Genomic DNA, 13,934 nt, shown 5'->3' with positions numbered 1-13,934 from the left:
GTTAAGTTAATCGGAAAATGCTGTTTACATGTGTCTTATTCAGACTATTGTCTTATTGGGGTTAATATTGTCATATTGGCGTCCTTGTATACATAGTGATTGCATTGTCATAGAAATGAACACAATCTCTAGGTTAAACACTTTTCAGCTGAATAGCCTTTAATCTTGAGCAGACTTTCTCTTTAAGACCCGTCACTGACAGATGATGCATAGGAGTCATGCTGTGATCCACACCCCTCCCTGCTGCAGGGCTTATCACACAAAATAGCTTAGCCTATAATGCTTTGTATCAGAGGTTGCACACAACATTAGTAATAAAAAGCATAAGATTGACAACTTAGTGACACATCATATTGTGATAAAAATCTTTCTTTAAACAACACACAATGCAAGATTAATTAAACAACAGGCTGATAGAAACTATGATAGAGCAGTGCAGTCTGATAATATCACTAGATTAAAGCTCAAGTGATGCTAATATGTTTGATAACAGTATGACAAGATGCTGTAGGTCTGCTTTTACAATTTGATAACCCCGATTCAAATAGGGACAAAGAAAACAGTTTAAACAGGTTGAATCTATACACCAACCAATATGGATTCTTGGGGGGCTGATAGCATTATTTACCAAAATATTGTCTGATTGCCTTTAGTCATACATTTTAAACAACATGTAATAAACAGATTTTGGCATTTTGAATTTATCCCTTAGGAGTCATGTATTTCAGAGACATCTTTGGCTGCTTTGTTCAGGAATTGTATTCTAAGCACATGTGACATGTGAAATCACACAGATTTACAGCAGTAGCCTGTTTATTCACCCAGCTCCAGCATAGGAATACTGTTTACTTTATAGCAGATGATTGGATTCACGACTTCAGAGAGTAATGGATTATATTGTCTATTTTACTCATTGAAACAGCCAGTGTCTTTAGAAGTGGAGTAGGTCTTGTTTGACTGAACGACTTGTTGCAAGGTCTCAACTAGACAGGCTTTTTCTGTAATGGGATTTCTTTAGCAATCATAAAATGCTGCTCTAATAGCATATCAGGTAAGTGATGCATGGATCACGGGCATTATTGGAATATTGCTTGCCTCAATAATATTTAATGCAACTCAACCTGCAGCATTAGCTCATTTGTCGATGAATAAAGCTGAGGTTAAATGGGGTAACACGGTTACAGGTGGTGTTGTGTTAAAAACAAGAAGCTTGAAAACTCAACAGTGTCTTTTCATCCACTGTGATCACAAATCCCATAATACTACCAAGAGCTGTCCTCTGCTGCTTTCAGTCACATAACCCAAGATAGAGCAATGCCGAATATCTGTTAACCATTAATCTAAATAGATTTCACAGGGGACAGGTGTACTCAATAACGGATCTGGCTACAACAAAACCACAACAGCCGTAGTGCAATTTCAACCAGGGACCTTTGATGCATGTCACCCCTCCCTCATATTTGCTATCTGCCTCTCCAAATTAAGACAAGGAACACCAAAAACTAACAAGTAAAAAACCCTATAAAGCTGCACATGTGACCCTCTTCTCCAGAAAGGCCTGTGTTTTCCATTGCATGTGAAGGTGCATGACTGAGCAGGCACACACTTGTGAAATTACCCTAGGTGTGTGAGACACGCGCCATCTAGCATGCAAGAAAAAACATGGCATCTGCAGCCAAAGGCTCCCCACTTCCATTTTCATCCTGTGATACAATGAAGCTGGACAACTAACCCTCACCAGACAGCCCTTAGATTCATGAGCCTGTTCTGTGTAGCAGTAGCAAGCTCCTGTCAAAGTAGCCTCTTTACTCACCAGGGACAATGAAAACCCCCAAACCCTGAAGTACAGAGAGCATGACCAGTGAATGCAGAATGACTGATACCTGTTAACCCAACGTATAGCTAAAAAAACACATACATGCATTTACAGACATTTCCACATACATTATAGATTGAGGTCACTACTTACTAAGCTACATTACCTAATGTTGTAACATTTACATAGCAGCACATATCTTTAGAAAAATGTCTCAGTCCTAACTTGCTTTAAACAGTCTCTAGATCAGGTGTGGGGAACATCTGGCCTCCGGGCAAGACCATTCATAAATACTAAAAAATATTCATGAGAGCATTTTTGTGTGTGAAAGAAACTAACTTAGAATAACGATGTCCTTTAGGGTGGACTCTTCCAGCTGTATGGCTTTCAGTTAACGATCTTCGGTGGAGTTAGGCGCCAAACAGGCAGCAGTTACAAGATCATATTCTGGCAGACACAATATCATGCAGGTAAGTTTTGAGATGAGCAAGCTGATAGCTAAGAAGCTGAGATGTGATTCAGACAGAGAATTTGTGAAGGGGCAATGTTGCTGCTGCTTAGCTACACACTGCAAGGAATTTACATTTTCTTCTCTCAAACAAGAGACAATAAAAACACCCAACTTGTCATTTTGAGCCATATCACTGCCGAGTTTGATACAAGCGAGGAATTACCATCTCTATGAGCCACGCAATTCACAACCAAACATGAGGATTTAAGTAGCATCATTATCATCACTACCATCTGACACCAGACACCTCACCAATGAGAAGCAATTCCAGCCATCACATTAAAGTGGTTACAGTGATATATGTGTTCAATCACTTTAGTTGGCTATTGCCCTAAATAGGAAAAAAAAACTCCCCACCCCTCAAAATTATCAACCGACAAATTTACATTTAAAACAAGCTTCAATTGCTTCAAGAGTAAAGACGAACTTGTGTTTCTAGTATTAAAACAACACCTGTTTAATGAAATTCTGTAGATAAAACATCATTTATGGATTAACTATATACCCCTTTACAAAATGTGACCGTCTATCTGTGTAAAATAAAAGCATTATTTTGTTTATTCATCAAACCACTCTAATGGTTTAATCTACCTTTACGTCTGACATGTCGACACTATCGAACACAAACTGACTCAAGAACCTAAAAAGCTAAGCAGGAGGCCTGTTTCTCGTCTTCTAATGTTTGTCTCAGTGTCCAATACAAAGAAACACCCTTGAAAACAGAGACGCTGTCTCGGTGACAGGTGTCCCAGCCTGTCGCGGTCAGACAGTGGCTGAGGTTTGAGCCCTTCTCTTTGCCAAATGTTGGATCCTCTGGCTCCAGCAGCCGCCAACACTGAGGCTTTAATGGTTTTTGCAAAGAAATATAATGTCTTTCTGCAGCCTGTGGGAGGCAAGTGGTGATAATTCGTGGTGCCATTCAATTCAATTATTGTAATTAAAAGACAGAGGAGGAGGTGAAGGGGAATCCTAGCTACGCCCCTGGTCATTTCTATACGTCAAGGCAGGTGGTTGTAAATATCTCCAGAGACAGCAGGCTTCGTATGGGTCCTTTACACATCTCCTGGCCTCGGTGTGTTGTGTGTCATGGCTGCACCAGCACTGATGTACACAATAACACATGATACAGTAACACACACATTATCTCTATCACCTTACTTCACCTGCTTCCCTCCATTCAGCCGGGTTAGCTGCTAGCCTAGCTCACAAGGTCTTAGCTAGCTAAGATGAGTCGGGACTTTCGGTCACGGGGGCATCATCGGACTCTCACACGTCAATGGATGCGAGGATAATGAAACACACACTCGGTGGTTTGTCGGGCAGGAGTCGACCTACCCATGTCTGCGGCGTCCATCCCGTAGCTCACTCCGACCACCGTGTCCCCATCATCGGATGCTGCGGCCCCGGATAGCGGGCTCCCGTCCCCGGCCTCCGACAGCCCGACCGCTCCCTCGGCTGCTGCTTCCATTCAGCCTCCCGGAGGAAAAACAGCCCGGCCCCTCCGAATGAAAGACCCGCAGCGACGGCGCTCTGCCGGCGGGAGGACGGAGGGGAAGTGTCGTCTGCTACGGAGCAATAATCAAGCGGAGGAATATGTGACGGTTCTCCGAGACGGTGCCTTCATCTGTGCGATGTTTAGCCCGCACACAGCCAGCTCCTCTCGGCTCCGCTCAGGTCGCCGCACCGCACTTGCTGCTGCTGCTGAGCTGCTGCTGACCGGTTTTGTGCTGCTGGGGGGGGGGGGGGGGGCAGCATGGCGACCTCTGCAGGAGCCTGAGGGAACCGCAGCCTGGATGCTCAGTGTATCACATGCAGAGGAGCCTGAGCTGATGGAGTCTGAGAGGTCTGTGAGTGTGTCTGTGAGCGTGTCTGTGGTGAATCACCGGCTCTGTTTCACATGGTCCGCTGTGTTTCCGCTCCAGACAATAGGAAAAAGAAAGGTCAGAGGTCAGAGGTGACTGAGAGCACCAACCAGTCAGGTGCATGCTGCTGCTTTCGGATCTGAAATCCCGATCAAAGCAACCATCGTTTGACATGAATCAACGAGTTCATGTTAAAGGGATACTTCACCCAAAAATGAAAATTCACTCATCATCTGCTCACCACTAAGCCGGTGGAGGGGTGGGTGAAGTGTTTGAGTCCACAAAACACTTTTGGAGTTTCAGTGGTAAACAGTGTTGCAGCCGAATACAATACAATTGAAGTAAATGGTGACCACTACTTTAACTGTAAAAAAACAAACATGAAATGCCTCCATTCTGCTCCTGTGGTCTCATCCAAGTGTCTGTAAGCCACGACATTCAAATCCGACTGAAACGGTGTCATTTACACTGTTTTTAGCCTAATGTCCTCTGATATCCTCATCTGGAGCCGCATTCACACGTCGATCACAGCGGACATTAAGGCTAAAAACATAGTGTGAATGATCTATTTTTGAGTCAAATTGGAATGCAGAGGCTTACGGACATTTTGGATGACACCACAAGATCATGTTTTTGTTTTGTTGGTATTTTTTTCAGTTGTTTTTCTACATTTGAAGAATCGGTTACTTCAATTGTATTGGATTTGGCTGCAACACTGTTTACCCCTGAAACTCCAAAAGTGTTTTGTGGGCATAAACACTTCCCCCACCACTCCATCAGCATAGTGGTGAGTAGATAATGAGTGCATTTTCATTTTTGGGTGAACTATCCATTTATAAATCACATATTTTTTCCACCCCACTGGTGCCCATACAAATCATACAGACGCGTCCCACCTCTTCTCACCACTATAGGCACCAAACCTCATCAACATACAATATAACATATCATATCGATTTGGACTATATTGGACACTTTCCTTTGACGGAATGACTCCTCAACTCCAAAGCAAAATTATATTTCTGTTGATTAAAGTGCTGATAAAACTGTTGATATTAGTTTGTCTGTGCATGTCCAGAAACCATATAGTATAATAAGAACTAATTTATTCTTAAAAAAACAGCACTTTAACTAAATCCTCACTTTGTTTTATTTCTACATCCTTTTGTACGCAATCTTAAGGCACTTCTTTTTACTTTGTTCTAGGTAACCATGGTGCACATTCATAATAGAATATGGAAGCATATTAATACTCTGCTTGAATCTGTTAAAGGAAATTGTAAACTGTTCGGGCTTGATAAAGCTTCTGACAAGGAAGAGTTTAGTCTGATCTTAGACAGGGGTGACCTGGTTTTTATATCCGCTGGTGATTCCTTGATACGAAGGAGTCTTCATGTGACCCCTAAATGCAGATTGCATCAATTGTGAGCAATTCAATTTAATTTCAATATTTTCAGAAAATATTGTTGATGTTATGTCATATATGTGCTTGTCATCCAAGTATTTAATTTATTGTAGCCTACTATGAATCCAATGTCCAATAGATAAGATTGTTTCACTGCACATATTTCATTTTAAGCTCTACTGTTTGATTATTGTGGATTTTCTCACTCACACACAAACATCTTTCACTATGATGGATTTTGAGTCACATTTATGCCTATTATATACAATGAAAGCTTTGTCCACAAAAACATAAATATTTATACTTAAAAAATCCAAATAACTTACTGACAGACAAAATATAATTTGGTCAATATTTTTGAGCAGTTTATTATGAAAACAAGGTCAGATATGACTCTATTATTATGGATTACGGGATCATTTCTCCTTCTCTCCAGACAAACTTATGAATATAAGCTTTGAAATTCTCCCAGCATGTTTGTACACCATTTTTCATCAGGTCTGCTCTGTCCGCCATGCGGGTTTGTGAACAGACCGTCACTGGTCTGGGGTAGATCCAAACTATATTCACTGATGCTGGAGAGGCAGAGAAGGAGGATGGAAAGACAAACTGGATGGAGTATCAGTGAGTGAGGTATCAGTCCTTCATTAGGGGTTTAAAGGTATTGGGGAAGATCCTTCTCCACCACCTAGAAAGAAAGCACATTAAAGAGTTGGCATCAATTACATGTCCACGAGAGACATGACAACACACATGTATGATCCGTTAGCAGACACATGTGTTGGTGACTTATGGCGTCAAGATAATGACAATTTATACTAAACATCAAATCCATGTTAAGAGGCATTTAGTGACATCTAGTGGTGAAGTTGCAGACTGCAACCAACTGAATACCCTCCTTAAGGTTTGTGGGAGAACCTGCAGTAGCATTCAGGTAACATAAAAACGCGAAAGGAGCCCTCTCTTGAGCCAGTGTTTGGTTTGTCCGTTCTGAGCTTCTGAAGAAACATGGCGGTGCAACATGGCAGACTCTGTGAAAGAGGACCTGCTCCAGATGTAGATATGAATGGATCATTCTAAACCAAGAAAACTAATTCTTAGTTTCAGGTGAAAACATACTAATTAAAACATAATCATGATTATATTCAATTTCTGATGATAGTTAATCCTGAATCCTAGATCTTTAAATTAAAGGAAATCCTGTCTCCATCTTGGCTTTTGTTTATTAATTGAACTTGTACATCCCTTTTATCTCATTCATCTGTACACACTATTACACTGTATTTGGGCAGTTTATATTAACACAGTAAAGCTCTTAGCTCCTTCTGATGTAAGTGTACCTCTGAAGGCAAATTATAAAAAGGCCAAATAGGAAATAAATATAAAAGGATATACAACAATCAAAATATAAACTATAAATACATTTTATTAATGTAAAACATATTTGTACATACACTTGGATCATCCTGGGGTCCGTATCTCTTCACCACCTGCCCCTCTCTATTGATCAAAAACTAGAGAGGAAGAAAACAAGGAAAACCAAAAATGTATTATTAATATTTTTAGAATTAGATTATTCATTATAAGCATTTCTTGGTTTATTTCAAACATTATCTTATACATTTTAAATATGGTAGGCTATAGTAGAGAGAGGGATCTGGTGTACCAGCATGGATGATTCATTATTTATCAACCTTGGTGATATCTAAATATTAATAAATATCTTATATTAATATTTACCTTGGTGAAATTCCACTTGATGCTACTGCAAGAATGAAAAAAAAAAAAGTATGTTAATAATCACAGAGTGAACGCTTGAATCCACTCAGAGACATATTTGCAAGTTTCATATCATTATACCAGATATAACTTGTCGTCACACCTTTCTCACAATAAGATAAGCGTGTCTTTTTGTCCCTGTGTTCGATTATTCATATGTTCACCACTTACTTTCCCATGAAGCCTCTCCCATTGGGCTGACTCTTCAACCACTTCCACAGAGGGTGAGCACTGGCTCCGTTCACATCGATCTTACTGAACATGTCAAAGTGAGCGTTGTAAGATTCAGCAAACTGTTTGATCTGAGACTCACTGCCAGGCTCCTTCAAAGTACAACAAAGAAGAAAACAAATTACTAAAGGAGATGAGAGCAAGTGAATTCTTGTGGACTTACAGTATATTCAATTATACCTTTTCAAAATAAGACACTACTAAACCAATGTGGATAAAACACCATTTGTTTTGATTTACTACAGTATAAAGAACCATAAAAATTTGATATTATGAAATGCTTTTCCATCTTCACCAGTAAAACATACGCTGTAAAGTAGATGATTTTCTAATATGATTATGGCATTTACACTGTGCAAAATCTTCATCAATTTTAAGTCTGTGCTATCATGCAGCTTTAATAAAACACTCATGTGTTCGTGTACCTGGTTCCCAAACTGGTTAGAGGGGAAGGCAAGGATGCGTAAACCTCTCTCAGAATACGTGGTGTACATCTGAGTAAACTGAGAGTAGTTTACTGGGGTTTTGCCTCATTTAGAGGCAACGTTGGTGATGATGACAACATTCCCCCTGAAAATACAAAATCACACATTATACATAGTGTTTTAGTAAAGTTGGACTTGTGATACGATGCTGCAGCTAATTTAGGGAGAGAAAAGATCATAGAAAGACTTACCTGTATGTCTCCAGGGAGACCACATTGCCGTCAATATCTGTCGCTGAGAAGTCGTAAATAGACGTGGCCGTCTGCCAGTCCTCTGTCGGGGCAGACTGTCAGGAAGAAAGAGGGACAACAAAAACAGATGAGTGATGGGAGCTTACTTCTAAAGTGCACAATCAGGTGTCGTTTAAAAGAATGAATGTGGCACCATTCACACATGAGTGTTAGATAACAAGACATTCTGTGTCCCAGCCATTGGAGCACAATTATTATCTTTAAAAAAGTATTTCCATCCAAATGTTTCTTACCATAACCTGCAGCAGGACAGAGAGAAAGACAGTGGACCCTATCGGACGCATGACTGCCCCTCAGTGAGATCCTCTGAGGGCCGACGCAGATCCAATCTCTAAACCAATCAGCTACACCCTCACTGTTCAACCGCAATCCAAGTACTGACAGAAAGCACTCGCTCTGCCGTGCTCATGTAAAGGGAGCGGTTGATTATTAACAGACTTGATTGGCTCCAACAAGTCGCTCTTTATAAATCACGTCAGGTCCACAGGTCACAACATTCTCATCACACTGTCGACTCCTTATAAAAGCAGGAAATTGGGCCACAAGAGGTCGAGCTCCATGTGGCCGGGGCAAAGAGCAATATTCTGAGGATATGCACGGACCTATTATATAAGGGGCTTAATATCAGCAGGAAAAACAAAAGGTTACATCAGGGAATTGGCATTAAATTGCAGGACACGTAACCTCCTCAGTCTCACCCTGATATATGAGCCAAAACCTTCTGTTCATTCTAACAAATAACATAATCTGGGAAAACAACAGAGTTAGTGTTTGAAACCGTTCGGAAAGGCTTAGGGTTAAAAAACTGTTTGTTCCAGGACCCATTGTTAAATTAAAGATAACAGTTAAACTGGCAAACCCACAAAGTGTTACTGACGTCATCACGTTGATCTGGTTTATAATAGATTATTTCAACATATTTTGACAAATCATAGAAGCTTTATATTAATACATGGTTACAAATAGGGCAAAAAAACAATATAAAAAATGTATGTAATATATTTGTCATCAACAGCAATATGACAAAAGTCCAATGTATAGCTATATAATGTTTATGCATTGTACAAGAACTGTGAGGAGGTTTAACATAATCGATCTACCTCTGACTTGTTAAATGTTTCGAGGTTCATCAAGTGTTTTGATCTCTGCTCATAAAGAAAGTAAAACCAAAACCTTCACTCCGGAGCAAAAGTCAATCAAACTTAAAGAAATAATAATAATGGGAAATCATCAACCATTTTTGTTAATCGACTAAATATCTACATTTTTCCTTGACATAATTTTGCCCAAATCGTCCAGCCCTCGTTACATACAAGTCCCAATGCAAAAAAAAATATTAATTTGAAAAATCATTTATTATTTACACAGCTTATAGTGCGAATTAAAAGCAAAACAATAGCTAAAAAAATACAATAAAAACTAAAAAAATCTGTAATAAATTAAAAATGGGTCAAAATAAATCTAATTAAATACGTTGTCAGAGAGAAAGTAATGAATATTTCAAATGTGCTATTGGAACTTGAAGATATTGAGTAGAGCCGTAAACAATAATTAGAGACAGACATGCACAGGTCTTATTAATGTTCAGGCAATAATTGACTTTTCGTTAAAACGGTATATAGAAGATAGATAAGTCCGGTAATGACATGCACGTCACGTCAGCGGCTTCTGTTCAGGCTGTCTTCTCCTGCTCCGCTACATTTCAGAGAGAAGCACTGAGTCCCAGTGCGGGGGGGGGGGCTGTTTCTCAGAGATAAAGCTGATCAGCTGACCACAGCTGACAGGAAGCGGATAATGCAGCTGTCGCACACACATTAAACATCACAAAATAGCAATATATTCGGAAAACCTTGGGTGATGTGCAGGTACAAACTACAGTGAACTACCTGTAAATACAGTGTTTATTAAAGTGCGTCCACAGACTAGAAGATCGGACATGTTGATGAAATGTGTCTTTAAGAAACAGTCGCTGGTCAGATGTGTTACACACGAGGAGCAAAAGTAAATCCTATGACCTATTATTAATGTCAAGGATTTAATAAATGAAAATCAGCTGCGGTTACACCCGTCGATAAGAGGATGTTACGCACACACAGTTATGAGTAATATCAGTCGTAGCAGCACGTTACCGTTGTGGACAAGACAAAGAACAGTACCGTCGCGAGGATGGCTCCGGTGCTCGTCACAGCCCCGAGTATCATCAACACATGTATCGGCCTCATTTTACTTCAGATCATCGACTGCATATTAAGAAACACACACGGCCATGTTGTCGCTGCAGACTCCGCCCACCAGTCTGTTGTTTGAAATGATGGCGCGTTCAATTGCACCTCGGAGCTCGGAATTACCACTCTCCGAGTCGGAAGTTGCAGTTGGAGTCCTAATTTCGAGTCGGAAAGTCGGAGGAACGTCACCACTCCAGACTGTGAAATCTAAGATGGCTTCGCCGTGTATCAACAAGTAGTGAAAGCTGTAGTTTGTACTGTTTAGTAGCACTTCTGTTAGTAAATGTGTCGTACACATAGTACTGTCCAATTACTGTTTATGGACGTGTTACTCCGGCATTGCTATCCTTTAAATAATGCGTTATGCGTCTATGTGAACTGGTTTAGCTAACTATGGCTACGACGTAAACATTGTTCCTGTGCAACTGGAACGCAATTAACTCGTGTTTCTCGTGACGTCATTCCGAGAGCCGAGCTCCGAGGTGTAATGGAACGCGGCACAAGCACTGGGTGGGCGGAGACAACGTAAATGTATTCATATTATTGTTGTTATTTATTTTATTATTTCTTTTGGTGTTGTTATTATTGTGATATTTATGGTTGTTATCATAATTATTGTTGTTACTGTTAATATTAATATTTTTTTATCACTGCATCGACACCGCTCCGAGTTACCACCCACGTCATCAAGCTGCGTCGTTAACAAAAACGTGCGTCGCTTCCTCCGCTGGAGTTCAGTGATAAACTAAACAAAATATACATTTAGATTAAATATAAAAGAAGTGTAACGATATGGATGACGAAGAGGAAACATACAGGCTGTGGAAGATTCGTAAAACCATCATGCAGGTGCGTTGCGTTTGAATGTTTTCTTTTAGCTTGTTAGCTTAGCATAGCCTGTAAAGCTGTTCCGCTGTGTAGCGATGGGCATTAGGGGTTTTGTTGATTTGATCGTAATCATTATGTAGTTTGCATCTAGTTTACTGACCAGCTGTTTGTGTATGTAGTTTTTTCGTGTGGGACTTCGGGAGCAACTGACCCAGAGTGAGGGTAAAACAACAACAACAACTAGTTTCAGGAAGTTCCACCCTCTGCCTGCGAACCAACACAAATGTTATTCGCCAGGATGAAGAATTGAAACCGTATCTATAGATCGTACATCAACCTAATTTAGAATTAAAAGCCCAATTTATATCGTATTCCGATCACGGTTAAATGTGGGTTACACCCTGGAGAAAGAAGCTAGTCCGTAGAGAGCTTTGATCTGTGCCTGTTTCCACACTCACTCTCTTCGTGGCTTCACCCCGTGTCCTCAGCTGTGCCATGACAGAGGCTACCTGGTGACACAGGACGAGTTGGACCAGACGCTGGATGAGTTCAAGAGTCAGTTTGGAGACAAACCCAGCGAGGGTCGCCCCAGACGGACAGACCTCACCGTGCTGGTGGCTCACAACGACGACCCCACCGACCAGATGTTTGTTTTCTTTCCTGGTAGGTTCACACCCTATGTTAGTTACTAACTACTCAATGTTGCCGCATAGAAACACACAAATAGTCACTTAACCAAAGATGAGACGAGTATATTATCTTAATTTCTGGGTAAAACTGTTGAAACTTGACATTGTGGTTGTTTTGAATGTCCTGTGCATCTTTTTGATAATATGGAATGAATTTTTCTTCAGAGGAGCCCAAGGTGGGAATCAAGACGATAAAGATGTACTGTCAGAGGATGCAGGAAGAGAACATCACACGAGCCATCATTGTTGTGCAGATGGGCATGACACCCTCAGCCAAACAGGTAAACAACAATTTGAAGTATTGCTCACATGAAACATTTTGGTGATGAACAGAAACAAGTCTCTCGTGATTATGCTGGGACTGTGTTGTCGTGAGTTCACTTTCTGTGTTGCTCTTTTGGCACAAATATACATGGGAATGTTTTCTTTCAGTCTCTAGTCGACATGGCGCCCAAATACATATTGGAGCAGTTTCTACAACAGGAGCTGCTTATCAACATCACAGAGCATGAGGTAAACAACACGCTGCTGAGTCCACTGTATCGTCCTATCAACAGTATATATGCAAAAATGATCTCATTTGACTGTGGCTCATATGTACATGTTTGTGTTTGATGTATTACTTCTTTGTCCTTCAGCTTGTTCCAGAGCACATAGTTATGACAAAAGAGGAAGTGAGTGATATTCTGGCGAGATAGTATCCTTTAAGACTGCAGTTATGTAAAGACCAAGGTAAGTAGTGTCCCCGTAGTACTCAGCTCCTCGAGAGATTATGTATTTGTTGTCCTTCCTTAACATTTTGACTTCAGCAAATTAAAAGAGAGTCAGTTGCCGAGGATCCAGGCTGGAGACCCTGTCGCTCGCTACTTTGGCTTAAAACGAGGACAGGTAAAAAAATCTAGATACTTTTTAAATTGACATAATGTATAAAAAAAAGCACCCACACATGGCTGCATAATGTTGTGCATTTAATATTTTCTTCATTCAATAAACGGCTTTTGAATAAGGGCTTGTGATCCCTGAAACGTTTCAGACCTGCATCTAGTTCGAAGTGTTATTGTTACTGATATAGACAACAGCTAAAGCTATGAAAGTAAGACATCTGTTTAACTGGACAAGCTACCATTGTATGAATACGTCTGTCAGTATGCAAACAAGCTTTCACAAACTGTGGTCAAAGTGTATTCTTGTCACAGCAACTCAATGATGTGGATTGTGTTAGAGTCCAACCTAAAATCCTGCTTTATTTTCCTTTAACTCTTTCAGGTAGTAAAGATCATCCGACCGAGTGAAACAGCTGGGAGGTACATCACATACAGACTGGTCCAGTGACACACAGGTATGGAATAAAGTAATGCTAAGGGTGAGACGGTCATTGCTCGAATTCAACTTGTAATATTAGCCTCATAGATACATCTACACCAGAAAGTAAAAGATATCAATGAATCAAATCGTCATTTCCACTGTAGTCAAGTCAACAGGTCTAATCAGCAAGTGTTTGTGTCCGAGTATGTAGTTGCTTGACAAAGTCTGTATTATTTTTCAGGTGTTCTTCTGGATCGACATTTAGGACCAGTGAAGGAAATTGAAGAAGTTATACTTCTGCTTTTTGACCGGTTTTGTTTAATTGAAATATTTCCTGTGATACGATTTTGTAAAATAAAGAATTAAAACTTGAAATATTGTTATAACTTACTCCACATAATCTCATCAATTACTTTCACATCACAAAAACCTGTCTACATTAGACTAATGATTTTAAATGCCTACCTTCTTTCTCCATTTAAAAGCCATACTTTAGCTCGTGTAGGCGACGCTTTGAGAACTGGCTGCTTATTCTCCCTAGTGTCCG

General features: G+C 40.3%; 3 protein-coding genes across 9 annotated transcripts in view; 1 reads left to right on the top strand and 2 right to left on the bottom strand.

Annotated features, from left to right (window-relative positions):
• Nucleotides 1-4,032, bottom strand: part of pip5k1ca (phosphatidylinositol-4-phosphate 5-kinase, type I, gamma a) — a 44,717-nt gene extending 40,685 nt beyond the window's left edge. For all 5 annotated transcript variants that reach the window (XM_047343207.1, XM_047343208.1, XM_047343209.1 and 2 more), the window contains exon 1: nucleotides 3,663-4,032. In XM_047343207.1, the coding sequence (XP_047199163.1) occupies nucleotides 3,663-3,795 (133 nt within the window). In that variant the 5' untranslated portion in view covers nucleotides 3,796-4,032. The remainder of the gene's footprint in view (nucleotides 1-3,662) is intronic.
• Nucleotides 4,033-5,934: 1,902 nt separating this feature from the next.
• gpx4a (glutathione peroxidase 4a) lies at nucleotides 5,935-10,656 on the bottom strand. Of its 3 annotated transcripts, none has more exons than XM_047342877.1 (7): nucleotides 10,497-10,656; nucleotides 8,281-8,375; nucleotides 8,030-8,174; nucleotides 7,545-7,696; nucleotides 7,335-7,359; nucleotides 7,049-7,108; nucleotides 5,935-6,282 (listed from the first exon to the last, which is right to left on the bottom strand). In XM_047342877.1, exons 1-7 carry the CDS (start codon nucleotides 10,560-10,562, stop codon nucleotides 6,250-6,252), a joined length of 576 nt encoding a protein of 191 aa, XP_047198833.1. In that variant the 5' UTR covers nucleotides 10,563-10,656; the 3' UTR covers nucleotides 5,935-6,249. The 3 variants fall into 3 exon arrangements, with proteins under 3 accessions (XP_047198833.1, XP_047198832.1, XP_047198834.1); XM_047342876.1 differs by having other exon boundaries at nucleotides 10,470-10,636; XM_047342878.1 differs by lacking the exon at nucleotides 10,497-10,656 and adding an exon at nucleotides 8,574-9,090.
• Nucleotides 10,657-11,234: 578 nt separating this feature from the next.
• Nucleotides 11,235-13,762, top strand: polr2eb (RNA polymerase II, I and III subunit E, b). The gene is made up of 8 exons (XM_047342875.1): nucleotides 11,235-11,414; nucleotides 11,882-12,056; nucleotides 12,248-12,363; nucleotides 12,515-12,595; nucleotides 12,721-12,779; nucleotides 12,892-12,970; nucleotides 13,349-13,421; nucleotides 13,629-13,762. The coding sequence occupies exons 1-7, from the start codon at nucleotides 11,358-11,360 to the stop codon at nucleotides 13,412-13,414; spliced, it is 633 nt and encodes a 210-aa protein (XP_047198831.1). The 5' UTR covers nucleotides 11,235-11,357; the 3' UTR covers nucleotides 13,415-13,421; nucleotides 13,629-13,762.
• Nucleotides 13,763-13,934: the final 172 nt, after the last annotated feature.

The sequence above is a fragment of the Hippoglossus stenolepis genome, chromosome 14 (assembly GCF_022539355.2).
Source record: "Hippoglossus stenolepis isolate QCI-W04-F060 chromosome 14, HSTE1.2, whole genome shotgun sequence".
Taxonomy (NCBI): Eukaryota; Metazoa; Chordata; class Actinopteri; order Pleuronectiformes; family Pleuronectidae; genus Hippoglossus; species Hippoglossus stenolepis.
The sequence above is the reverse complement of the archived record's forward strand: the minus strand, read 5'-3'. Positions and strand labels throughout refer to the sequence as shown.

Coding starts and splice junctions, on each gene's coding strand:
- polr2eb (XM_047342875.1), top strand. CDS start 11,358: ATGGATGACGAAGAGGAAACATACAGGCTGTGGAAGATTCGTAAAACC. Junction 12,596..12,720: donor TCAACATCACAGAGCATGAG/GTAAACAACACG, acceptor TTTGTCCTTCAG/CTTGTTCCAGAGCACATAGT. Junction 12,780..12,891: donor AGTGATATTCTGGCGAGATA/GTATCCTTTAAG, acceptor TTTTGACTTCAG/CAAATTAAAAGAGAGTCAGT.